Source organism: Microcaecilia unicolor, unplaced genomic scaffold, assembly GCF_901765095.1.
Source record: "Microcaecilia unicolor unplaced genomic scaffold, aMicUni1.1, whole genome shotgun sequence".
Lineage (NCBI taxonomy): Eukaryota > Metazoa > Chordata > Amphibia > Gymnophiona > Siphonopidae > Microcaecilia > Microcaecilia unicolor.
This window is the reverse complement of record NW_021963210.1, coordinates 20731-46896: the sequence shown is the minus strand read 5'-3', so window position 1 is coordinate 46896 and position 26166 is coordinate 20731. Positions and strand designations below refer to the sequence as shown.

The window sequence follows — 26166 nt, the reverse complement described above, 5'->3', positions numbered from 1 at the left end:
TTTTTTTGAGGGGGTACTTGGGGGTACTGAGTACCGGCACCTTTTCTATTTTCTGCTAAATTTGACCCATGGTCCCCAAGTTTTAAATGAAAACACCAATTCTGCCTTTGTCATAGATTCTGTGACTGGTTGCAGGGGGTCTGGCTATTGTGGGGTGGGTCCCTCAGTGATCACCCCACCCCTGAAGGGTGGCCTGGCATTTGAGTACCGGCACCTTTTTTGCTAGAAAAAAAATGCACTGGGTATTACACTGTTCAAATTCATCTAGCAAGTTACACAAACAACCTTGACCAACCACAAAGACAACTTACAGGTGGAGGGAGAAGTGTGTTCTCTTCCAGTCTAGTTAATATAGCTAAATTTGAAAAAAAAACAGACAATAATTGACACTATCCAGCTTATCTAAACCTTCCTTTAACGGTGGCAGTACCATCTCACATCAACAGAATAGAAACAACCCCAACCTTCAATGACGCAGTAACAAACGAATCAGAGAAACTTTTTCTTCACTCAACGTGTAACTAAACTCTGGAAATTTTTGCCAGAGAATGTGGTAAATGCGGTTAGCTTAGCGGGGTTCAAAAAAAGGTCTGGACGGCTTCTTAAAAGGAAAAGTCCATAGACCATTATCAAAATGACTAGGGGAAAATCCACTGCTTATTTCTGGGATAAGCAGCATAAAATGTACTGAACATTTTGGGGATCTTGCCAGGTATTTGTGACCTGGATTGGCCACTGTTGGTAACAGGACACTGGCCTTGATGAACCTTTGGTCTTTCCCAGTGTGGCAATACTTATGTTATGTACTTATGTACAAACAAATACTTCCTTAAAAAAAAAAAAAAACGTTTTGAACTTATGTCTGCCCTGGAATTTTAAGACACCCACCTGTCTAACTGCCTGAAAACAATGTATCACCTGATCCAAAGCAAAGAACGGCGACCAAAATCATTAAGGAAACGGAACAACTCTCATATGAGGAACGGTTAGAAGGTTAGGACTCTTCAACTGGGAGACAGCTGATGGGGGATAGGATAGAGGTCTACAAAATTCTGAGTGCAATAGAACAGGTAAGCATGAATAAAACTGGGGAGAAACCCATTGATGAGGGCCTGTTGAGTTTTCATCGGCCCCCCGATCCCCCCCCCCCCCGACCAGTAATGTCCAAACAAACCATGCAAGTAAATGGCCTTCCCTTCAAAAATTAGCAAATGCACCTGCCATGGGCACCAGCTCTAGCCCATCCATCAGTCCAAGACCAGATCCTCTACCACCACGTTTAATTCACATGTACGATTGGCTGGGACAACCGACAATAAAAGCTGGCGTAACTTTTAAAAAGGAGATACAGCAGCTTTTAAACTAGAGGGGGGGGGGAAGCCGACACTCGCCCAACAGCGCATGTTTCGGTGTGGAGTATCCTTGAAGGATACTATTGAAAGAGGACATTTAAGGAATCGCAGTAGAGCGGTTTCAACAATGCTGACAGTATGCCAGGTGTGCTTAATGAGAGAGCATGATAAAGGATACGCATTATCCCCTTCAACTTCCAAGCAGCTTGTAGATCAAAGGAAAAAGCACAATTTGAAGTGCCTGTATTCAAATGCTAGAAGCCTAAAAAATAAGATGGGAGAGTTAGAACATATAGCACTAAATGATGAGGTAGATATAATAGGCATCTCAGAGACTTGGTGAAAAAAAAGATAATCAATGGGACACTGTGTTAACAGGGTACAAATTGCCCTATGTTGAGGGAATTGAGTAAAAAAAAAATCCTATATAATAATTCTCACCTCCAACATTCTGTGCTTGGAACCGTGGCTCCCTGGAGGTGGTCTGCTAGGCAGACGCGTACTGACGTCATGACAGCTGATTCCAAGGCAAGGGGAAGAGTACCCTACTCCTCCCCCTGCCTCGGAATCATCTGTCACCCCCCGCGCTACGGCCCCCTCGCCCCCCCCCCCCCTGGCCCGCCGCCGCAATTGTGGACTACCTGTGCTGACGGGGGACCCAAACCCCTGACAGTCAAAGTGCTGTTGTGCCCTTCGTGTTGCTTCCTCAATCATCTTCTCTGGAAGTTCCTCTGCGTGCGTCTGACGTCAGACGCACGCAGAGAAACTTGCAGAGAAGATGATTGAGGAAGCAACGCGAAGGGCACAACAGCACTTCAGCTGTTAGGGGTTTGGGTCCCCCGTCAGCACAGGTAGTCCACAACGGCGGCGGGGGGCGGTCAGACACACGCAGAGGAACTTCCAGAGAAGATGATTGAGGAAGCAACACGAAGGGCACAACAGCACTTCAGCTGTTAGGGGTTTGGGTCTCCCGTCAGCACAGGTAGTCCACAACGGCGGCGGGGGGCGGTTTTCGGCAGGCCGGGGGGGGGGGGGTCGACAGGTTCGCGGAAGGGGGGGTCAGATGCACGCAGAGGAACTTCCAGAGAAGATGATTGAGGAAGCAACGTGAAGGGCACAACAGCACTTCGACTGTCGGGGGTTTGGGTCCCCCGTCAGCACAGGTAGTCCACAACGGCGGCGGGGGGCGGTCAGACACACGCAGAGGAACTTCCAGAGAAGATGATTGAGGAAGCAACACGAAGGGCACAACAGCACTTCGGCTGTTGGGGGTTTGGGTCCCCCGTCAGCACAGGTAGTCCACAACAGCAACGGGGGGCCGGTTTTCGCCGGCACGGGGGGGGGGGGGGTCGAGGGGGCCGTAGCACAGGGGGGGGGGGGAGAGAAATTGCCTGCCTAGGGCCCGTTTCCTTGCCTTCAGAAACGGGCCTTTTTTTACTAGTAAATAAATAAGCATTCCACATGACACAGATAGCAGCGTGGAATCATTATGGATAGAAATGAAGGAGTATTCTTGTAGGGCTATACTACCGTCCGCCGGGACAGAACGAACAGGCAGATGAAGAAATATTTACAGAGATTAGGAAAGCTGGCAAATTGGGAAATGAAATAATAATGGATGATTTCAATTACCCCGATATTGCCTGGATAAATGTTACATCAGGGAGTGACAGGGAGATAAAATTTCTAGATGTAATTAACGACTGCTTCTTGGAACAACTGGTCCAGGGACCGACGAGGGGGGTAGCCATTTTGGATCTGGTCTGTGCACCTCACTTCCCTACTTGTCCACACAAAGACCTCTGAAAACAGTAAACCATGGTAGATTCACTCAACTCCTGGGCACCACTTCTCACAATAGAGTGATCTGATCAAGAATCGCTTCTGTACTTATAGGATTAGCCAACTCCCAAAACACTAACAACAGAAGTTAGATGAGCTTATTGGCATCAACTCTCCCATGACACAACCCAACACTTGAATCAACGGGCAGCCAGCCCATCTGACCTAGCCCCCCTGAAAGTGTGGGGGTGGGGGGGGAAACACAACCCACAACATGATCTGATCATGGAACCAGATGACGGGAGAATCAACCACCGTAATTTGCCTCCAAACCATTCAGATGCAAAGAACCACCACCAAGACAAACGTGTGGCCTCATGCGTCTGCTACCACAAGCTGCTTAAACATATTACGTAGCAGTAATGACTTACCCCACCCAAGGATCACGGACCACTTCCATATGCAAATTAAAAATCAACCATGATGACCAGACAATCTAAAGGAATCAACAACCCAACTAAACACAATGTACCCAACACTCGCACATCAGGTGGCTGATACACCGCAAGGGCATTACTCATTCATCTCAGCTACTGCCCCTTCACCACCCTCATCGAACTGTGCCTGAACTAACCGCTTCCCCAAACCAATCCTCTAAAAATCATTACACCACCCCTATGTTGACCAACCCTTGGTTGATACACATAGGTCTGCCCGGGAAGACATGTTCTAGTGCATAAGAGGTCAGCAGCAGAACGCCTAGATTCCAGTGGTCAACCAGCCAGCCAGACAAATGTGGAGAGCCAAGTCCTCTCATTTGCTCTTTATTGGGCAAAGTGTTGACAAAGCAGATGCATACTCAACCTCAGAGGCACCTTCAAAATGGCTGTCTTAACATTCAACAAAACTTGACGAACAGAACATCCCAGGAGCATCTGAGACTTCCCATGGACCAGTGTTCTTCAGTGCAAAGCCCAGGGGCAATGCTGACCCTAGGAGACCTCTGGTGCGGCCCCCATCTTCATTCTTGCTTTTTTTTTTTCCTGCTACTCTCTGTCTCTCTAAGTTCATAACGGAAAGAGGGAAGTGGTTGAGGGGGAAAAGTTTACATGCTTGAAAGTGGAGTGGAGGAGTAGCCTTATGGTTACTGCAGTGAGCCGAGATCCTGGGGAACTGGGTTCACTTCCCACTACAGCTCCTTGTGAACCTGGGCAAGTCACTTAACCCTTCACTGCCCCAGGTGCAAAAAAAAAAAAAGCCTTAGTCTGTAAGCCCACATAATGTGTACAGTGCTGTGTACATCTAGTAGCGCTATAAAAATGATAAGTAGTAGTAGTAGTAATAAGGACAAGACCATTTCTTAATAGTGAAGAGAATGCATTTGGAAACGGTCACAACCTTGAGGATACACCCAATAAAGAGTTTGAAGGCTGATGGGGTAGATTGTCAACGACGTACTGGCAAAAATCTGCAAGTGCGGAGAACTCCATGACCCCACGGGACTGCACAACAGGAGAGGAAGATGGTGGGAAAAGGATCAATAAATCTTCTTAAGCATTAAGATTCTCCTTCCTGTCTCTGGAGCCCGTGGTCCTTTTCCCGCTATCTTCCTCTCCTACTGACACATACTGGTCCTCAAATGGGAAGGTATTTGGCAGCTCTCCTTCATCAAGAGAGTGACTTACAGATGTGTTCTATGCTTTTCCTGATCCCAGTGTAATGGTTTGAGCTGCCGACTGGGAACCACAGAAATCAGGATTCAAATCCCACTGACAAACCTTGTGACCTTGGGCAAGATAATTAACCTTCCACTGCCTCAAGTATAAAAACTAAATTTATCAAATGGTGAATCCGGGCACAGCTGAAGTACCAGTGGTTCTTCGTGAGTTTCCCGACTTTGAGGATTTGTCGTCGTCAAAAACTTTAGAGGATGCAGGAATGGTATTTTTTAGAATACCATCAAAAATATAAACTTTACCTACAGCTGCAATGCACAGAGCAACAAAGAGAGCAACATATACATTTTGAAATAAAAGAAGCCTCAAGCCTCCAGGGTCACCCCTTCAAGAATATACAACTATCATAGGCTTCAAATAAAGGGGAAACATAAGTACATAAGTATTGCCACACTGGGACAGAACCAAAGGTCCATCAAGTCCAGCATCCTGTTTCCAACAGTGGCCAATCCAGGTCACAAATACCCGGCAAGATCCCGAAAAAGCTCAATACATTTTATGCTGCTTATCCTGGAAATAAGCAGTGGATTTTCCCCAAGTCAATTTAATAATGGTCTATGGACTTTTTCTTTAGGAAGTCGTCCAGACACTTTTTAAACCCCGCTAAACTAACCACCTTTACCACATACTCTGGCAACGAATTCCAGAGTTTAATTACACGTTGAGTGAAGAAACCTTTTCTCCGATTTGTATTAAATTTACTAATTTGTAGCTTCATCTCATGCCTCCTAGTCCTAGTATTTTTGGAAAGAGTAAACAAACGATTCACGTGTACCCTTTCCATTCCACTCATTTTATAGACTTCTATCATATCTCCCCTCAGCCGTCTTTTCTCCAAGCTGAAGAGCCCTAGACGCTTCAGCCTTTCCTCATAGGGAAGTCGTCCCATCCCCTTTATCATTTTCGTCGCCCTTCTCTGTACCTTTTCTAATTCCGCTATATCTTTTTCGAGATGCGGTGACCAGAACTGAACAAAATAGTCGAGGTGCGGGTCGCACCATGGGCCGATACAAAGGCATTATAACGTCCTCACTTTTGTTTTCCATTCCTTTCCTAATACCACCCAGACAATGAGAAAACAAAACCTAGAAGGAAAATTCCCTATCAAATACTATAGTCCAACAATGTGCATTGTACATCACAGCTCAACTACTCAAGAAAAGTTCCCCCAAAAATCTCTCAGATATAATCCCACCCCCATATGAAAAACTCAAAACACATCGGGGCAAACAGCAGCATTTAGCTTGCGACGTCTGGCTTTCCCCTTTATTTGAATCCTATGATAGTTGCGTATTCTTGAAGGGGTGACCCTGGAGACTTGAGGCTTCTTTTAGTTCAAAATGTATATGTTGGTCTTTGTTTTGCAGCTATAGGTAAAGCATATATTTTTGGTGTGATTTTGCCTTTACCTTCCCTGTTAGTGGGTTATTTTTAGAATACCCTCCAGCCCCTCCCTAACCCGCTGCCCTGAAAATGGCTCAAAATGCTGCTCTACACCTATAGAAAGTGAAGTTAATGCCTTGAGCGAGTGCCTCACAGTAAATTAAGTAGACAACTGGCTGCTTTTTTTGACACTTAAGCTAAGCCAGATCTGGTTTTACCCCAGTGTATGCTGGGACTTGTAGTCAATATTCAGCCACAGCTGTCAGCTTTTTTTTTTTTTTTAATTACACACACCAACTTGGCTTGTGATACGGAGCACATTTCTCCCACCTGCTAAAAAGGCTCCTCTCACCTTTGCTGCCGTTTGCTTCATGTCTACTTGCTAAATCTCTCTCTCTCTCTTTGCCTATGCTATCATATTTGACTACAGAGTTCTATTTTCACTCTTTCTAAATTATAATTTTTGAAAACGTCTTAACCACTTTAATGCGACTCTACTAAAGGCACCCAGAAAGGACCTAATATCCATAAAAAATATCCGGATATTCACTGCCTCTATCTGGATAAAGTAGTCAGTACCAGAACTCAGTCCACTCCAGACTTCAGAATATCCAGTCCACTATCTGGAGAAGTTCCGGAACCACCTTGGCTCCGCCCAGCACAGTACCACAGTAGATGATGGCAGATAACGACCTGTACGGTCCATCCAGTCTGCCCAACAAGATAAACTCATTTTACATGGTATGTGATACTTTATACCCAAGTTTGATTTGTCCTTGCCATTCTCAGGGCACAAACCGTAGACGTCTGCCCAGCATTCCTCTTGTACTAAGTTCTGAAACTAATGTCGAAACCCCTTAAAATTTACGCTCCAGCCCATCCTTATCTTTTCAGTCACGATCAAGGCGTAGACTGTAGAAGTCTGCCCAGCTCCCGTTTTGTTTCCCAATTATGGGCGTCACCACCCAATCTCCGCTAAGATTCCTTAGATCCATTCCTTCTAAACAGGATTCCTTTGTGTTTATCCCACTCATGTTTGAATTCCATTACCTTCTTCATCTCCACTACCTCCTGCGGGAGGGCATTCCACATATCCACCACCCTTAGGTATGATGCGAAACTACATATGCATACTCGATCTTGATTTCTCCTTGCTATTTTTAGGGCACAGACTGTAGAAGTCTGCCCAGCCCTGGACATGCGCCCCAACTACTGAAGCCATCACTGAAGCCCCGCTCTAGTCCATCCAAATCTGTCCAGCCACAATCAGGACACAGACCGTTGAGATCTGCCCATCACTGGCTTTGCTTCCCGATTACTGAAGCTGCCAACTAAGCACTGCTAAATGTCGAGGTAGTCTAAGGATACTCAGAAGCTCTATCTGGACTGTGCTGCTTAATATCCCAGTCAGCAATATTTATCCAGATAAGTGCTTCTGAATGTTGACCAGTTACAACTGCAAGCACCTCTGGGAACAGGGAAATGCCCACTGCATCTAAATGTTAACAGCTTTGAGCTGCGACCAAAAAGGCATGAACTAAATCCAAAAAAATCATTCCTGTGATAGATTTAATAGCATGCGTTCACAGCCAACCTGCCACATGAATGGGTTAGAAGACTCCAAAAAGAAAGGAAATTGAAACTCTAAAATCGGGGGGGGGGGGGGGGGGGGGGGGAGGTTAGACAGCAGGAGATTCTCCCCCTCCCCAAAAAAAACAGCTAAAATGAAGGGAAGCAGTGTAAGTAAAAAAAGCTAATTGTGATTGAACTAGAGAAACTGAGAGAACCCCCAAAGCCTCATCAAATAGAGAGAGGATATTGAGAACACATCCTGAGCTTTCTATATCATTGTCACTCTGAAGAGCCCAAATGGGCTTTATATATATAACATTTAAAATTTGGTAAAAAAATTAAAAAATACAAGGCAGAGTTTTGCACAAGTTCAAGATACTAGCTGGTCTGCCACTCCAGCTCCACCCCTCCACTTTGTTCTTCCCATGGACACTGAAGGCAGGAGCTGCCAACCCTTAAGTCTCATATTATTTTGGCTTATTATGCCAACAATATTTCCCTGGTAGCTTCTGTTTACCCTCTCTCCCTGGATCTCTCTCGATTACAGTTTTGCTTAGGCGACATTTCTTCCTGCTTGAAGACCAATGGTCTAATTCTTGACTGTTGGATCACTGGCTCATCTTCTGGACCTATTTCTGGTCCTTTATTAGATGGTACAGCTCTCTCATTAGTCAGCTCCTTTAAACATCTCGGTGCCATGATTGATCAGGGCTTGTGGTTTGAAACTCAAATAAGCTCGGTTGTTCTGGGCTCTGTGTCCTCGATTTCATTCTATATGCAGGCTTCTTGACTCCTTTGCTCAAATGAGTTCTCTATGTAATTGTCCTCTCTTATTTAGGCTATGCAAACGTGGCCTACACTGGTCTTCCTTAAGCGTCTCCAGCCAGTTCAAAATACTGCTGTCTGTATTTTATCCCATGCCAGTAAATTCGATCACGTTGACTCTCCTGCTTATACACCACCACTGGCTCAAAATCTCAGTTTAAAAACTATTCATTAGTTCACAAAATGCTATATCATAACTGTCCCCCTTCCCCAACTTCTCATTTTCTTCACTCATCCGATGGGCATCAATTGGTTCTTCTATTGGTATCATCTGCCCACTTGGAATCTACCAGAAATTTTGGGGGGCGGGGGGGCTTTGGGGGGGTCCCCCTAGGCCCCCTTCTCTGGAATTCTTTACCTCCTGCATTACTTGAACCTTCTTTCCCTTACGTCTGCTCTAAAAACCCAATTTTTTAAAATTTGGCATATGGGAGTCGGGTATGAGTTTTTCTGCCTGCATGCATTGACCTAACTTTCGCTGCCGTGTGCTAATGCTGACACAGCCCGTTCACTTTGAATGTGCTGTGTCAGCATTGCCACACAGCTTCATACATGGGGGGGGGGGAGTTATGTCTCTCTTCTTTCCTTACCCCCTTCTACCTGTCCTGTCAGGATTTATGGCATTCGTTTCTGATTAGTTAGGTGGAGGAGTGGCCTATTGGTTAGAGCACCGATCTTGCAATCTAGAGGTGGCCAGTTCAAATCCCACTGCTGCTCCTTGTGATCTTGGGCAAGTCACTTAACCCTCCATTGCCTCAGGTACAAACTTAGATTGTGAGCCCTCCTGGGAAGCGAAATATCCAGAGTACCTGAATGTAACTCACCTTGAGCTGCTACTACTGGAAAAGGTGTGAGCAAAATCTAAATAAATACATAAATAAATAAATAAATGTAATTGTAAACCAACATACTACAAGCCCCCAGCACACACAGGAGCAAAACCAGGTCTGGCTTTACTGGCAAAAAAAGCAGCAGGAGACACCATTTTGATATTTATTTACTAGGATTTATTAACCGCCTTTATAACGAGATTCACCCAAGGCAGTGTACAGCAGGTACAGTTTAACATCAAACTTACAATTTTGTTAACAGCATAACAATAGTAAAACAACCAAGAATAGACAAATAAAATAAATGACGTAAACTTGAGAAAACATTAAACTGAAATCTAGTACTCGAACTACCGTGAAACAGGATCAAAAATATACACATTTAACAGCACTGAAATTCAAATAACAGAGATAAAATACAATGGTACCTTAATACTGATATACCTAATAAGCAGCATTAGAACATTCAACTAATATAGATACTTTCTAATCGTGTGTTTATTAGCTATTCCATCATTATTATACTTGCATCATATTATATGTCTTGTTTTTGGAATATCAGTGCTGTTAAATGTATATTCTTGATCCTGTTTCATGGTCATGGTAGTCTTATTATTAGGTTTCAATTTGCTGTTTTCAAGTTTCCTCTCTCACTGTATTTATGTTTATTCTTGGTTATTTTACTATTGTTATGCTGTTAACAAAATTGTAAGTTTGATGTTAAACCGTACCTGCTGTACACTGCCTTGGGTGAATCTCTTCATAAAGGCAGTTAATAAATAAATATGTTGTTAAATGATTTTGTACAATACAGCTTACGATATAGCTGAGGGACTAGTCTAGTAGCGCTTTAGAAATGATAAGTAATGCCTTTGACATGGTCAATCATGAAATACTACTACATATACTAGAATACTTTGGACTAGGAGGCACAGTTCTCAAATGGTTCAAAGGATTCCTGACCACAAGATCATACCAAGTAACAACGAACGCGGATAGATCACCCCCATGGACACCTGAATGTGGAGTTCCCCAAGGATCCCCCCTCTCGCCAACCTTATGCAACCTGATGATGATACCTTTAGCCAAACTTCTAGCCAATCAAAACCTACACCCCCACATATATGCAGATGATGTCACAATCTACATCCCGTTCAAACATGATCTAAGTGAAATCACCAACGAGATCAACCAAAGCCTCCAAATAATGCACACCTGGGCAGATGCATTCCAACTAAAACTAAATGCAGAAAAAACACAATGCCTTGTACTCACATCACAACATAACACAAAACACTTCTCTACCATAACACCACCATACTGTTCTCTCCTGGTCTCAAAAAACCTGAAAATTCTTGGAGTCACCATTGATCGAAACCTCACTCTCGATGACCAAGTGAAAAACACGATGAAAAAGATGTTCTACTCCATGTGGAAACTTAAAAGAGTAAAACCTTTCTTCCCGAGATACATCTTCCAGACCCTGGTACAGTCAATGGTAATAAGTCATCTGGACTACTGCAAAGCACTATAAGCAGGCTGCAAAGAACAGACTATCAAAAAACTACAAACTGCCCAGAATACAGCCGCCAGACTCATATTTGGAAAAACCAAATATGAAAGTGCAAAACCCTTGAGAGAGAAGCTTCACTGGCTCCCATTAAAGAACGCATTACGTTCAAGATCTGCACGATTATACACAAAATCATTCACACAGACGCCCCAATCTACATGCTAAACCTTGTAGACATGCCTCCAAGAAACGCCACAAGATCATCCTGCAAATTTCTCGACCTGCACTTCCCCAGTTGTAAAGGACTAAAGTACAAGCAGATGCATGCGACCACATCCTCGTACTTGGGCACGCAAGTGTGGAATGCACTGCCCACAGACCTGAGAACAATCGGCGAAACAAATATCTTTTGCAAATCTCTTAAGACATATCTCTTCAGCAAGGCATACAATGAGAACTAATAGCCACAATAATCCACCCGACAATCCACTCAATTAAGATAACTCATCTACTATAGCTACCTAAATCACTCCTCTCCTTCTTTTACCCTCATCTAACCTCTGCACAACATTAAATGTACATGTCACCTTGTAATGACAATGTTAACAAAACTATGTAAGCCACATAGAGCCTGCAAATAGGTGGGATAATGTGGGATACAAATGCAATAAATAAATAAATAGTAGATATATGAAGGGAACAAGATGAATGGTACCCAGTCAGTTGGGATAATTTGATGATTGGCTAAACTCAAGGCAAGTTCTTTGTGTAGTTAAGCAGGAGATAAGGAGCTGGCCTAAGTTACAGTGTGTGTAACAAGCTAGTCCAGGTGCAGAATGAATATATAGTCAGTCACCCTATGAATTAAAGGATTGGGAGAAGAACCAGGCTTATATTTACTTTTGCAGAGAAGCCAAGTTACCCAGGTTCCAGGCTAGAGTTCCTGGGTAGTCCTGGATTTCTGACTAACCCATCCTGTTGCACTGTGCGACTTACAGGCACTGATTTCATTGGACGGGATCAGGCACTACAAATCCCAGACTGCTTTGGGATGCAAGATCAAAACCAGGACTGGCCACAAAGGCTCCAGCCTGGGAACTGGGTAACTTGGCCTCTCTAGTTGTGTTTTCTGGGGACGACCAAATCAAACTATGCCACTTCAAGTGCACAGTTTTAAATGTATGCATATTTCTAGATGTCTGCCTTGCTTTGGAAGGCAAGGCCTAATATGGATGCAACTGCACAATTTAAAATGCAGATCAAGATCCTGAAACAGACCCAAAAAGCAGCAGGAGCTGGGGCTAAATCACCACAAAATAGGGGAGGGGCCGTGGGAATGCAAGGCCTCTCTCTTAGGAAACATCCCTTAACTAATCATGCTGAACCCTGCACCCCCTCCCCCCTCCAAGAATTTAGTGAAACAATAGGCGACAGTGATCTACAAATGCTCAGGTAGCAAAGATATAGGGGCAGAGCAGCTGGCATTTAGGACAGCTTAAGTAATCCTTGAGCCACAGCTGACCTAAGCAGGACTCATCCTGCCGAGGATCTTCTTCCCAAAGAGTCACAGGGAGACCTGCCAAGGCCCCTGTAAGGTTAATCAGGCCTTCAAGGCCTCACAACCCTCTCCTGGTGTTGCCATGGCTACCAGCTTGGAAGCCATCTTAACTCCTCCCAAGGCCTGTGTTTCACTTAGGGAAAAGCTTAACTTTTTTTTTTAATAGGTTCACCAGCATAAATTAAAATCTGTCCAGAGTGTCTCACTTCTGAGATACTTCAGACATCTGCAAGATGCACTCCACTATTACAAGTGTTTTTAAGACTTCACTGCTGCCACCATGGCCTCACTTCATTTCATCTACTTGTTGACAGTTTGCAACAGTGTGGTGGGGAAGAAGAGTGGGCCAAATACTGGAAGGCCTAACTAAGGGGCTGAATGGCAGCCCTGAGGTGCATCAGCTGAACTAGGTGTACACATGGACCAACTGCGGGTATGCCCCTCCCTGCACTGTCCCCCGGGGTATCTCAGGCAGTACTGTGGATGAAATCTGTATCTGTTGTTGATGCACAGCAGAGTAAGCAGATTTGAGAGGCGCTGGCTTCCTGCCACTCCCAGGCCCCAGGGACACCCTATGGAGAGGGAAGCGATGCATGTTCAGAAATGCCAAGATGCCCAGTTCCAGGTTGGAGACTTTTTAGGCAGTCCTGGTTTTGAACTTACATCCCAAAGCAGTCTCGGATTTGTAGTGCCTGCCTATTGAAAGCAGAGCTGCAAGTCCCATAATGCACCAGGATGGGGTGGTTAGAAATCCAGGATTGTCCCAAAAATCACAAGCCTGGAACTGGGTAGCTTGGCATTTCTACATCCTAGGACCAGCTTGAGAAAAAGGCTGCTCTGGAATAGCTTCTGCCCCCCCCCCCCCCCCTCGACATTTTGGCTATGTACAATGAATGCATGAGATTTGAATGCAAAATCTCACATATTCCACTGGGGATAACCTGACAGCCAAACTGGCCAGGAGGTGGGTACTGCAGGACCAGTTTGAGAAACACTGCCCAAAACAGAGAGGTCTCCAATTTAGATTAAGCTTTTTTTTCTGGTGAAGTCCTTTTTAAGAGAAAAGGGAAATCACCAATGAAATCAAGATCAGCTTCAACATAATCTAACATGTGTAACTGTATAATCTTTAAAACTTCCAGACTGTCTTATAATGTCTTTCTGCTTTAACACCTTCATGTATTTCACCACCATGTAACACAAAACCCTCTGTAAACCAAATGTATATTCACTGCTATTTCCAGTATCCATGACGAATTGTAAGCCACATTGAGCCTGCAAAGAGGTGGGATAATGTGGGATACAAATGCCATAAAATAAATAAATAAAATAAAAACATCATGGACACTTGGGCATTTCAACTGAAACTCAACAAAGAAAGAAACACACTTGTCTCGTTGTCATCTCAACACAGCGTGGCCAACCCCATAATTATCAACACTCCAAACCACACTATCCCTATCTCAGACAGCCTGAAAATCCTCGGCGTCACAATAGACCACTAACTAACACTAGAGAACCAAGTGTCATCCACAACGAAGAAAATGTTTCACGCAATGTGGAAACTCAAACGCGTGAAACAATACTTCCCAAGGGAAACATTTTGCAATCTGATACAATCAATGGTACTAAGCCATTTAGACTACTGCAATGGAATCTATGCGGGATGTAAAGAACAAACCTTAGAGAGGCTCCAGACTGCTCAGAATACGGCAGCCAGACTTATCTTCGGAAAAACCCGATACGGTAGCGAAAAACTACATTGGCTCCCAATTAAAGAACGCATTGCTTTCAAGATCTGCACAATGGTTCACAAGATTATCTACGGTGAAGCCCTGGGATACATGACAGATCGACCTACCTATGAGAAACACATCCGAATCATCACGAACGTACCTAAACCTGCACTACCCAAGCTGCAAAGGACTCAAAATACAAAATCAACCTACGCATCCAACTTTTCCTACATAAGCACCCAATTGTGGAACGCATTACCAAAAGCCACGAAAACCTCGTACGACCACCTATACTTCCGGAGAACACTAAAAAAAAAAACTTATGTTTTTAAAAAGGCATACCCTACCAACCCAACAAATGCCTGATCTCTGCAACACAATAACACTAGAATTCAAAATGCACAAAACACAACTTTCCCACTGTTCAACGACCTTATGTGGCTGTCCCACGTGAACTTTATCTCATCTCAACATCACTCTGTATTTGCAAACACCGGAGACTGCAAACGCACCTCTGGTACCATGTAAGCCACATTGAGCCTGCAAATAGGTGGGAAAATGTGGGATACAAATGCAACAAATAAATAAATAAAAACCAAAACAGCCAGGGCGGGTAAGCACCCTTGGTACACAAAAGGGAAATGAGATTCTCAAGTGTATATACACTATCATATTCGTGTGGGGGGGGGGGGGGGGGGGGGGGGGAGGGTAAGAGAGGGTACAGCCAGAGCTGGCTTAAACATTAGGCAAACTAGGCATCTGCCTAGCCCAGCATGATCAGGGAAATGGCAAAAGGCAACGGCAGTCTTATCACAAATGCAAAAAAACATTAGGACATTCTTTTCTCAGCAGAGAACGTGTACAAATTTTCACTATTTCCTCGGGTAAGCAGCTTTTGTTTGGAAAATCACCTTCATGTATGCAATGCATATATACAAAATGAAGTTTCATATTTAAAATCGTTAAATATCACAAGTCTGCATTTTTACAGGATTGTTCCAAGAGGGACAATCACACCTGTTGATTTTCTCAACATCAAGGGCAGGAGGCACACAAGGCTGAAGGTTTGGCTATGGCACCTAATACCTTCACAGCAGCCCGTGTGCATGGCCCACAAAACAAGTTTTCAATCAAATTACTCCCGTCCCACATCTCTCTAGAAGAAATCTGGCACCAGAGAGCAGGAGGGACACACCCCTTACACATGGGAACCGGCAAAAAAATAAAAACGTAAACAAGCCAGGACAGCCATTCCAGGAAACAGTGGAGATCTAAGCCATTACTCGGCAGCTGACAGCTCACTGGAAAAAATAGATAAATCTTGATACAGATAGCCAAACAGCTGTTTCCTATTGAACAGTTCCACCCCACTCATGATTTTACAACATTTCTATCACATCTGCTCTCAGTTGTCTTTTCTGCACTCTGTAGAGCTATAACCTGTTTAGTTTCTCTTTGTAAAAAGGGTGCTCTATCCCCTCTATTATTTTTGCCACCTTGCTCTGGAGCTTTTCAAGTTGCACTATATTCAGATGCACCAGAGACCTATACAGAGAGACATGAGACTGGTTTACTAAATCCCCCCCCAGTGGATGGCTTCCCCTACCCACTCTTGACAATAGGTTGGGAGTGGGAAGAAGTATCAGCCACTTGCTCCTAGAGACAAAGGAAATTTGTCGAAGCCTGACTTAAGCTCTCCTAGGCAGGGACCTGCCAACTGTACCTAATATGTAACATCACCTTCAGCTTAAATTTAGAAAAAATAAACTTTCAGTATTAGGTCATCACACAGTGACTTCCTCAAATTATAATTAAATAAAATATGAAAGTGCAAAACCCCTAAGAAAGAAGTTACACTGGCTACCACTTAAAGAACGTACCACATTCAAGATTTGCACGATTGTTCATAAAATCATTTACGGAGATGCCCCGACCTACATGCTAGACCTCATTGACCTACCACCAAGAAATGCTAAGAAATCATCCCGCACCTTTCTCAACCTACACTTCCCCAGCTGCAAAGGTCTAAAATACAAATTACCTCACACGACCAGCTTCTCCTATACGAGTATGCAGCTATGGAATTCACTCCCAATTCACCTGAGAAAGATCAACGAATTAACTAACTTCCGCAAAGCCTTGAAGACTTACCTCTTTAACAAAGCCTACCACGAGAACCCTTAACTAGCTATAATACAAACACCTATCCAACTTTACTCAGAATGTACTTTCCTACAAAGACTTCAACAAATCCTCTTGTCTTCTTTAACTTCTTGTAACACCAATTGTATGATGTAACCTGACATGGCTATGCCATGACAGTTCTCTGTAAGCCACATTGAGCCTGCAAATAGGTGGGAAAATGTGGGTACAAGTGCAATAAATATAAATAAATAAATAAACCCACCTACAAACATATATACCATAATAATTACCAGCTCACACTACCTTATACATTATGCAAATAGGCAACCCAAAAAAATACAACCCCCCCCCCTCCAAACAATCACCTCTCGCTTAGACTACTGCAACTTGCTTCTCACAGGTCTCCCACTAAGCCACCTCTCTCCCCTTCAAAGTGTTCAAAATTCTGCTGCATGACTTATATTCCGCCAGTGTCGCTATGCTCAGATTAGCTCTCTCCTCAAGTCACTTCATTGGCTCCCTATCCGTTTCCGCATCCAGTTTCAACTCCTCTTACTAACAAGTGAATTCACTCTGCAGCTCCTCAGTACCTCTCCACACTTACCTGTCCCTACACTCCTCTTCGGGAACTCAGTTCATGGTAAATCTCTCTTATCTGTACCCTTCTCCTCCACTGCCAACTGCAGACTCCATTTCTTTTATCTTGCTGCACCCTACACCTGGAATACGCTTCCTGAGTCAGTATGTCACGCTCCAGCTCTGGCCGTCTTCAAATCTAGGCTAAAAGCCCACCTTTTTGGGGTTGCTTTTAACGCCTTCCTATTCACTTGTTCAGTACCCTTGTATGTTTTATCATTTCCACCTTAAGTAATTCCCTCATTTGTCCCGTTTGTCTGTCTTGATTAGATTGTAAGCTCTGTCGAGCAGGGACCGTCTCTTGCATGTTTAACTGTACAGCACTGCGTACGTCTAGTAGCGCTACAGAAATGATAAGTAGTAGTAGTAGTCTTTGGGATTCCGGAATCTTGCTACTCTTTGTCCTTATCCCTTATTTGTCCTGTTTGTCTGTCCTGATTAGATTGTAAGCTCTGCTGGGCAGGGATTGTCTCTTCATGTTCAAATGTACAGAACTGAGTACGTCTAGTAGAGTACTGAAATGATAAGTAGTAGTAGTTCTCTGTGGGATTCCAGAATCCTGCAACTCTTTGGGATTCTGCACAGAATCTTGCTGCTCTTTGGAGTTCCGGAATCTTGCAACTCTTTAGGATTCTGCACTGTCTCTTCATGTTCAAGTGTACAGCGCTGCATACGTCTAGTAGCACTATCATAGTAAATGATGGCAGATAAAGACCTGAGCAGTCCATCCAGTCTGCCCAACAAGATAAACTCATTAGAAATGATAAGTAGCGGTGGTAGTAATTGGCTATAACTGGAGCTAATTTGAAGTTACACTCATAACTGCCCTTATTTATTTATTTTTTATATACCATCAAAGGCCTAGAAATACGCAACTAAGTGGTTTACAAAACAATAAAAGAAAGCAGACAAGGTACAAGAGCAGACCTGAGAAAAATTAAACAGTGGAAAAACAAAACAGAGAAAAGATGAGTCTTCAAAGCTTGTTTAAAAGCTGCTAGTGAGGGCTGATTCCTAATGTAGGAGTGGTAAGTCATTCCAGAGTTTGGGACCAATATCTCTAAATGCAGAGTCATGGGAAACGGAAAGGCGAAGTTGAGTTGTGTGAGGGCAAATCTAGAAGATTGTTATCGGCTGAGCAGAGACAAAAGAGGGGAGCACAGATAGGCGGGGGCAGAGGGAAATCCAGATTTATAGACCAGAAGAATTTTGAATTTCATACATGCAGAGATGTGCAGCCAGTTTTGTAATGCTATCACTTTAGCACACAACTGCGAGGGGGGGGGGGGGGGGGGTCGTAAGAGGAGCATTAGCAGCTCAGAGGCAGGCCCAGCACTTATGTACTTATATCAAATTCAGGCATAAGCATTGCCATGCTGGGACAGACCAAGGGTCCATCGAGCCCAGCACCCTGTCTCCGACAGCGGCCAAAAGAACAAACAATTTGTCCCACCCATCCCAGAAATAGTGGATTATTCCCATGTCCATTCAATAACATTCTATGGCCTTTTCCTCCAGGAAGCCGTCCAACCCTTTTTTAAAGTCCGCTAAGTCAACCGCCTTAATCACTTGTGCCTAAAGTTAGACAATAAAATGCTGATTTACAGTAAAATTCTATAACAATTCTGGTCGCCGTTATCAAAGATATAGCAAAATTAGAAAAGGTTCAAAGAAGAGCAACCAAATTGATAGAGGGATGGAACTGCTCCCATGGTTAGGGCTCTTTAGCTTGGAAAACAGATGGCTGAGGGGGATGTGACTGAGGTCTACAGAATCCTGAGCGGTGTGGAGCAGGTGGAGGTAAATCGATTTTTCACTCATTCAAGTACAAAGACCAGGGGGGACACTCAATAAAACTGCATGGAAATACTTTTAATAAAAAAAAGGAGGAAATATTTTTTCACTCAAAGAATACTTAAGCTGTGGAACTAGTTGCTGGAGGATGTGGTAACGGAGGTTAGCGCATCTGGGTTTAAAAAAAAAGGTTTGGACAAGTTCCTGGAGGAAAAGTCCATAGTCTGCTATTGACATAGACATGGTAAAGCCACTGCTTGCCCCGGGATTGGTAGCATGGAATCTTGCTCTCTTTGTGGTTCTGCATGGAATCTTGCTCTCTTTGTGGTTCTGCATGGAAATCTTGTTACTCTGAGATTCTGAATGGAATATTGCTACTCTTTGGGGTTCTGCATGGAATCTTGCTACTCTTTGAGATGCTACATAGAATGCTGCTACTCTTTGAGGTTCTACATGTAACGCTGCTACTCTTTGGGGTTCTACATGTAACGCTGCTACTCTTTGGGGTTCTACATGTAACGCTGCTACTAACTGGGTTTCTGCCAGGTACTTGTGACCTGGAGTGGCCACTGTTGGAAGCAGGATACTGGGCTGGATGGACCACTGGTCTGACCCAGTGTGTCTATTCTTATGTTCTTATCCTATATAATAAATTTGCACCTCCAACGTTCTATGTCTGGATGCCTGGGTTCGTAACATCCATAAGCACTCATTACCCCTCCCTCGCGTCAAAACGTAATGATGTCAGAGGGCGGAACAGTGAGAGGGAAGGGAAGCCAGCGCCAGTCAGAGAATGTTCAGGTACAAATTGAGGGGAGGAGAGAATCGCGAAGGGAGGGAGGAACGGAAAGGGAGGGGAGGGGAGGGCAGGGCAGAGGAGAATGGATAGGATGGGAGGACAGTAGAGGAGAGAATCGTGGGACATGGAAGGCAGGCTGAACCACCGAGCCTGCTTGCCTTTCACTGCTGCTGCCAGACCCCGAGTTAAGAACTTTTAAATTCTGGGCGGCACACAGGAAGGCGAGGGGCAGGCGGAGGACTGGGAGAAGAGGGTGGGCAGCGCAGGTCGGGCTGCCACTCAGAGGAGAGGGAGAGTGAGGGAGGGAGGCGGGGAGCCTGGAACTCAGAGGAGAGGGGGGCCTGGAACTCGGAGGGAAGGAAAGGGAGGGAGGGGGGCATGGAACTCTGAGCCCGTACGCGTTAATGAGTGCCGTGTCAAACTCAGAATGACCGCGAGGCAGGAACTCAGGCCACAACTGGCCGCTGACGTCCAGACACCTGCGCCGCTCAAACTCCATTGTAACCAGAAGGGTGGTGGGAACTCGCACCACAACTCACCTCCTAACGGTTCCCTTAAAAACATAATCGCCATTACATGATAACCTTGCTAGCGCCCGTTTCATTTGTGTGAGAAACGGGCCTTTTTTTACTAGTGATATATAATTTGAACTTAGCGCCCAGCATTTTAGCATCTAAGTTTGGGCAACATTGATAGAATTACCCACAAGAAACCCGATTCTATAAATGGCGCCTACAATTCGGCGCTCAACGCTATCCTATAAAGGGCGTTTCAGGACGGACACTTCATAGAATAGCGGCGAGCACCGAATTCAGCATGAGGACTTCCGCCAGCTGAAACCTGGTGTAAATCCTGCCATGCAAATCTCCGCTTTTCTGGAATACTGCCCGCATCATTTGTGAACACTCCTGACCCACCCATGCCCCTCCCATGGCCACGCCCTCTTCTGAGTGGTGCACAATCCAATTTAGGGGCCCACTGTTACAGCATAGAGCATAACCAGATCTGCGCCCAAATTTGGGTGACCTTTAAAGAATCTGGGGTATAGTGGAAAGAAGGACCATCGGTATTCAGAGCTGGTGTTATTTATTTATATCCCACATTTTCCCACCTATTTGCAGGCTCAATGTGGCTTACACTGTTCCGTCATGGCGATCACCATTTCTGGAGTGAGAGATACAAGAGGTATTACATTAAAGATTATGATTGACATAGTAGATTAAGCAGTCAAGTAAAAGAGTACATACTCAGAATGAGGGATAAAGTGGTATTGCGTTAAGAGTTCATTCGTGATAGAGTAGACCTTGGTAGTCAAGTATATAGAGTTAGGGTTTATCCAGTTCTGGCTTGAGACACACTGGAGCCCAGGGCAGAAATGGGTACCCCAAAACCCAACAGCAAGTAGTACCTCCTTATGTATGGGGGTCCAGGGCAGGGCCACCGAGAAGGGGGAGGTGCAAGATTCCCCGGGCCCAGCCACCAAGGAGGGCTCGGCACTAGTGCTGTCCAATTCGCAATTCGAATCAATTCGCCAATTTGTTGTTTAAAAAATATATTATAATAATAATTTAAGGCCCCCCTCCCCAAATACCTTTTAAAACAGCAGTTCTTCGCTGGCAGCGAGCACCAGCAGCCAGTGACTGATGCGCACTGCTCATGTCAGTCACACAGCCTTCCTTGCGCCACAATTTCCTGTTTCCATGTAGGTGGGAACACGCCAGAGGGAAGGCTGAGGGGCCGGTGGGAGCAGTGTGTATCAATCACTGGCTGCTCATGCTCACTGCCTGCGAAGAAATGCTGTTTGGAAAAGGTACGGGGGCCCTTAATTTTTACAAAAATGAGGGCACGTGGGGGGGGGGGCAGTGGTGATAGGGGGGGGGGCCTTGTTTGCCCCAGGCTCTGCTTTGTCTCTCGGTGGTCCTGGTTTCACCCTCCACATAATGACCTCTAGTCAGAACTGGCCATTCCATGACCCAAAAGCACAGATCTGATTCTGGCAACGAAGCCTTTACAAGTTATTTCAGCTCCACAATTACTTAAGTTCAGAAGTAAGGTACAGGCAGGGTACCATCCTACTACTACTACTACTACTTATCATTTCTATAGCGCTACCGGACGTACGCAGCGCTTCACACTTGAACATGGAGAGACAGTCCTTGCTCAATAGAGCTTACAATCTAATTACGACAGACAGACAGGACAAGTAAGGGATAAGGGTTAGGACAGACAGGACACATCAGGGATAGGGGACAGTTGAAGGTTTAGGTGTTAAAAGCAGCATCGAAGAGGTGGGTTTTTAGCCTAGATTTGAAGATGGTCAGAGATGAGGCTTGGCGTACCGGCTCAGGAAGTTTATTCCAGGCATACGGTGCAGCAAGATAGAAGGAACGGAGTCTGGAGTTAGCGGTGGAGGAGAAGGGTGCAGATAAGAGAGATTTACCCAGTGAGTGGAGTTCCCGGGGAGGAATGTAGAGAGAGATGAGAGTGGAGAGATACTGAGGAGCTGCAGAGTGAATGCATTTGTAAGTCAGTAAGAGGAGTTTGAACTGAATGCGGAAACGGACAGGGAGCCAATGAAGTGACGAGGAGAGGGCTAATATGAGCATAACGACACTGGCGGAATATTAGTCGTGCAGCAGAATTTTGAACAGATTGAAGAGGAGAGAGATGGCTCAGTGGGAGACCTGTGAGAAGCAAGTTGCAGTAGTCTAAGTGGGAGGTGATAAGATCTGCAGTAGCACCTCCTTCACTAATACTGAAACCCTCCAGTCCTCCCCATTCTCCCTCCCATCTAAAAACAGAGCTCTATCCATGAACTTTACAAGGTTTCTAAATCACATTTCTTGTTGAACCGGAGGTTAAGCAACTTGAAGGTCACAGCATAAGAAAAACAGCTTAACTACACTCTTCAAGGTCACACAGGCAGCTGAAATGGAGGAGTGGCCTAGTGGTTAGGGTGGTGGACTTTGGTCCTGGGGAACTGAGGAACTGAGTTTGATTCCCACTTCAGGCACAGGCAGCTCCTTGTGACTCTGGGCAAGTCACTTAAAACCTCCATTGCCCCAGGTACAAATAAGTACCTGTATACAATATGTAAGCCGCATTGAGCCTGCCATGAGTGGGAAAGCGCAGGGTACAAATGTAACAAAATAAAAAATAAAATCATCAGGCAGAGAGAGATCAGTGTCCCAGGTCTCCCCAGCCCACCCCTAATTCCTGCTCCTCACCTCCTTCCTTCGTGACGGTGACCAGGGACGTGTGATGAGTGCTGTGTCCCCCTGCACCACCGCCACATCCTCCACCAGGGGTCCAGCCGGCAGCTCCTCCTCCGTTGGAACCTCCACAACCTGCAGGCCCAGCTTCTGCCGCAGGATGCCTGCCAGCACCCCATACTGTCGCTGCGCCTTAGCCAGGTCCACCGGCTCCGTGCCCTTCTCCAGCACCGAATCCGGCATCTCACCGAAGGAGGACGGGACAGCCCTCACCAAGGCATGGGTGTATTTGCCCAGGACACACATGCTAGCCATTTCGAAAGGACTTACTCGCCACGATCAATCCCCAACCTGGCCAAAAGACACGTCCAATTGTTCCCTTAAGCAACAGCTGTTAACATCTGTTCTTCAAAAGTCCTGCTTCTCACCTTATCTTTTAGAAGCCTCTGGCTCCCGGTGAAGCAGCTTCAGTCCTAGCAAGAAAACAGTCAAAATGTGTCAAAAAAAATTAACAATTCACCACCAGTTCCTAAAATCTCTCCTAAAAAGCTGTTCCCTAACTGAAATTTCCTTACAAAAAGACAGCTAACTCCACACCCTATTTTCCCTCTGCTCACTTGTTTTACTCTACCACCAGCTGCCTCCCTCCCAACCTCTTTGGAAAAATAAAATTAATTTTAAAAGTCATCCCAGCCATCTCTGGTTTTCTAATGTCCAAAAAATTCAAATAGGCACCACCTCTTTAAAAACAAACAAGGGAAAGCTGGGGGGGGGGGGGGGGGGGTTAAGAAGTTAGAACAGCACAAACTTATTACAACCTTCTTCAGCCTCATAAACTCCACCATCCCCTGCAAAGCTAAATCAGAATTCCCTGAGCCTGCCACTACCTAGTTCTCCTCAGGCCCTCTGTGTCCCTCCCCCTTCCTCTTGTCCTGTTTTTCTGATCTTCCTCTAGGCAGGATCCTGAAGCAAATACATTTCTCTGTGAATGTGCAGAATGGTGGTGGTGGGTGGGTGCATTTACGACATAACCTTTGCCCCTTGAGCTCCCTCCTCGCTATTCAGACAAGCCCTCCCCTCCCATCGCCTAAAATAATCACACAAAGTAATCTGTCAGGCATGATAAATTCATGTTTTAAACCTCTTTGGAGAGAGTCCCCATTGGAAAAAGAATCACAGCCTGGTAGAAACCCCTTTTTTTGGGCGGGGGGAGGGGGGATACTCCGGCAGCATTTGCCCAAACTCACTTTTGCTACATTCTGCAAACGTGCAACCCCTTTCCTCTACCGTTAATTTCCGAGCTGGCCGGCACCGAGCCCGGGAGGGTTGATGCATTGCTCGCCTGTTAGAAGTTTTAAGGACCGGATCTTGTTTTTGCTTCTTGCACAGCCTTGTTGCAATGTTTTTTTGTTGTTTTTTTTTTTGGGAGGGTGTGGTGCTGCATTTTGACACAAGCTCTTCCTGCACGACATGCAAGCAGGAGCCCAAGCCTCCCCCCGCCCCTGATTACTCAGTATCTTCCTCCCCACTCCCCAGGGTCTTCTCCTCCCTCCCCCCGAGACCTGAAGGTCTATTGTGTTAGCTTAAAACTGCACTGCCTGCAAAACTGGCTTTTATTATTGTGATCTCTGGTATAAAACAATAAACCCAGACAGCCCCCCCAGGACACACACACAAACCCTCCCTTCTCGTTATAGATATCATTTTTATAGCCCCCCTCGGAGGTTCCATTGCCGCATGTGGAATTTTCTTAATTGGTTTTTAATGGCTTTTTACCATGTTTATAAAATCGAAATCTCTTTCATTTCCACAATCTTTAACCCGGGGGGGGGGGCACAACTTGCTCTAAACTAAGCACCAAAGACCCTCACCTTAATTTTTTTTTTTTTTAATTTTCTGACTTAAATAGTCAAAAACGAAATGTATTGTTAGTCCAATAAAAAGATGAATCATCTTTTTGTTTTATTTCTGTTTATTACCTTTACAAGTAGACTAACACGACTATTATACTACTTTATCATTAAAAAAAAAAACAGGGGAGGGGGTGAGAAGTGACACACATATATATTTTATTTCTTATATGTTTAAACTTACTCTAGCAGGCCAACCTCAAACTCTCAGCTCAGTTTTTCAACCACTACTTCCTCCAAAGGGTTAAAAAAAAAGCCACTCAATTAGGTTGGTTTTCCGACAGCACAAGATCAAAGAGGCAGGCAGGGATCTTTTAATGTGTCGATTTAAACTAACCTCCTCTAATATAAATAAACTAAGGTCACTTTTTTCTTTCATAAACTGGAAAAGGGAAGGGGTGGTTTTGTTTTTCCCTATCATCCCGGTTTCCTTCCTGCTCTTTCCACCAAACCTTCCCCTGTTTTCCAAACAAACACCCCAGAGTTATCTTAATTTTCGAAGTTGAAAATTTCGTGATGCAAAGAAAACAAAACTAAAAATTGCTAGCAAAATCTGAAGTGAACCCCCCCCTTTTTTTTTTTTGCTGCACGTGCTACCCCTGCCCTTCCCTCGCAATTGTTGTTGGCTATGGGTTTATTGGGGGGGGGGGGGGGGGGGAGATACCTTCAAGTCTACTCAGCTATTTCGGCCTCCTGGACTGCTCGTTAGTATCCGAGTGACCTGCCGATGTCTCGTCCTGCTTTTGCAAACTTGAAAGCCATCGTTTTCGACTCCCCGTTCCCTCCTTTTGCAAGATCTGAACCCCTGATTTTGTCCTTTCCGGAGCTGCCTCGGATGCCCGTTCAGATCCCCTCCCCGCTCCGTCTTTCTTCTTTCTCCTCCTTTGGAAAATTCTTCCAATTTCTTGCCAAGTGGGCGGAAAATATTTGGATTTTGTTAACAGCTGGGCTTCCAGGGCTACGCTGCAGCCTCCCTTCTGGAGCTGTAGTTCTTTAAAAATCCGAATGAATAACCCTGCTTTCTTTGTGTGCCGGGCGCTACCTCGGCTGTAGCAATCAGAGGCAGCTAAAGCTTCACTTTCATTGTTGTGAAAGTCCTGAGAATTAAAAATGGCTTATGGGAGGAGCCCTTTTGCCAGGCTTTAACCCTCTCTGAGCTTAGTAGTTTATGCACCATCCATCTGGGGACGAAAGCACAGGAGGCTCCAGTAACATCCAGGCAGCGCCGCACGGGGTCTGAAAATAACAGAGGCGACTCCAGTCTTTCAAAATTCAGCGAGCACAGGGGCTGAAACTATCATGGGAAGCTGCACGGGGACTGAAAATTCCAGATAAGTCTTCGGGTGCTGCAAAATTCAGAGAGCACAGGAGCTGTAACCATCA

At 45.0% G+C, this 26166-nt stretch overlaps 1 protein-coding gene across 1 annotated transcript in view; it reads right to left on the bottom strand.

Annotated features, from left to right (window-relative positions):
* Positions 1 to 25904, bottom strand: part of LOC115459078 (N(G),N(G)-dimethylarginine dimethylaminohydrolase 2-like) — a 55468-nt gene extending 29564 nt beyond the window's left edge. Inside the window, exons 1-2 of the mRNA XM_030188942.1 lie at positions 25448 to 25904; positions 22889 to 23346 (exon numbers count right to left, since the gene is read on the bottom strand). Of these exons, the coding sequence (XP_030044802.1) occupies positions 22889 to 23188 (300 nt within the window). The 5' untranslated portion in view covers positions 23189 to 23346; positions 25448 to 25904. The remainder of the gene's footprint in view (positions 1 to 22888; positions 23347 to 25447) is intronic.
* Between the last annotated feature and the right edge of the window lie 262 nt (positions 25905 to 26166).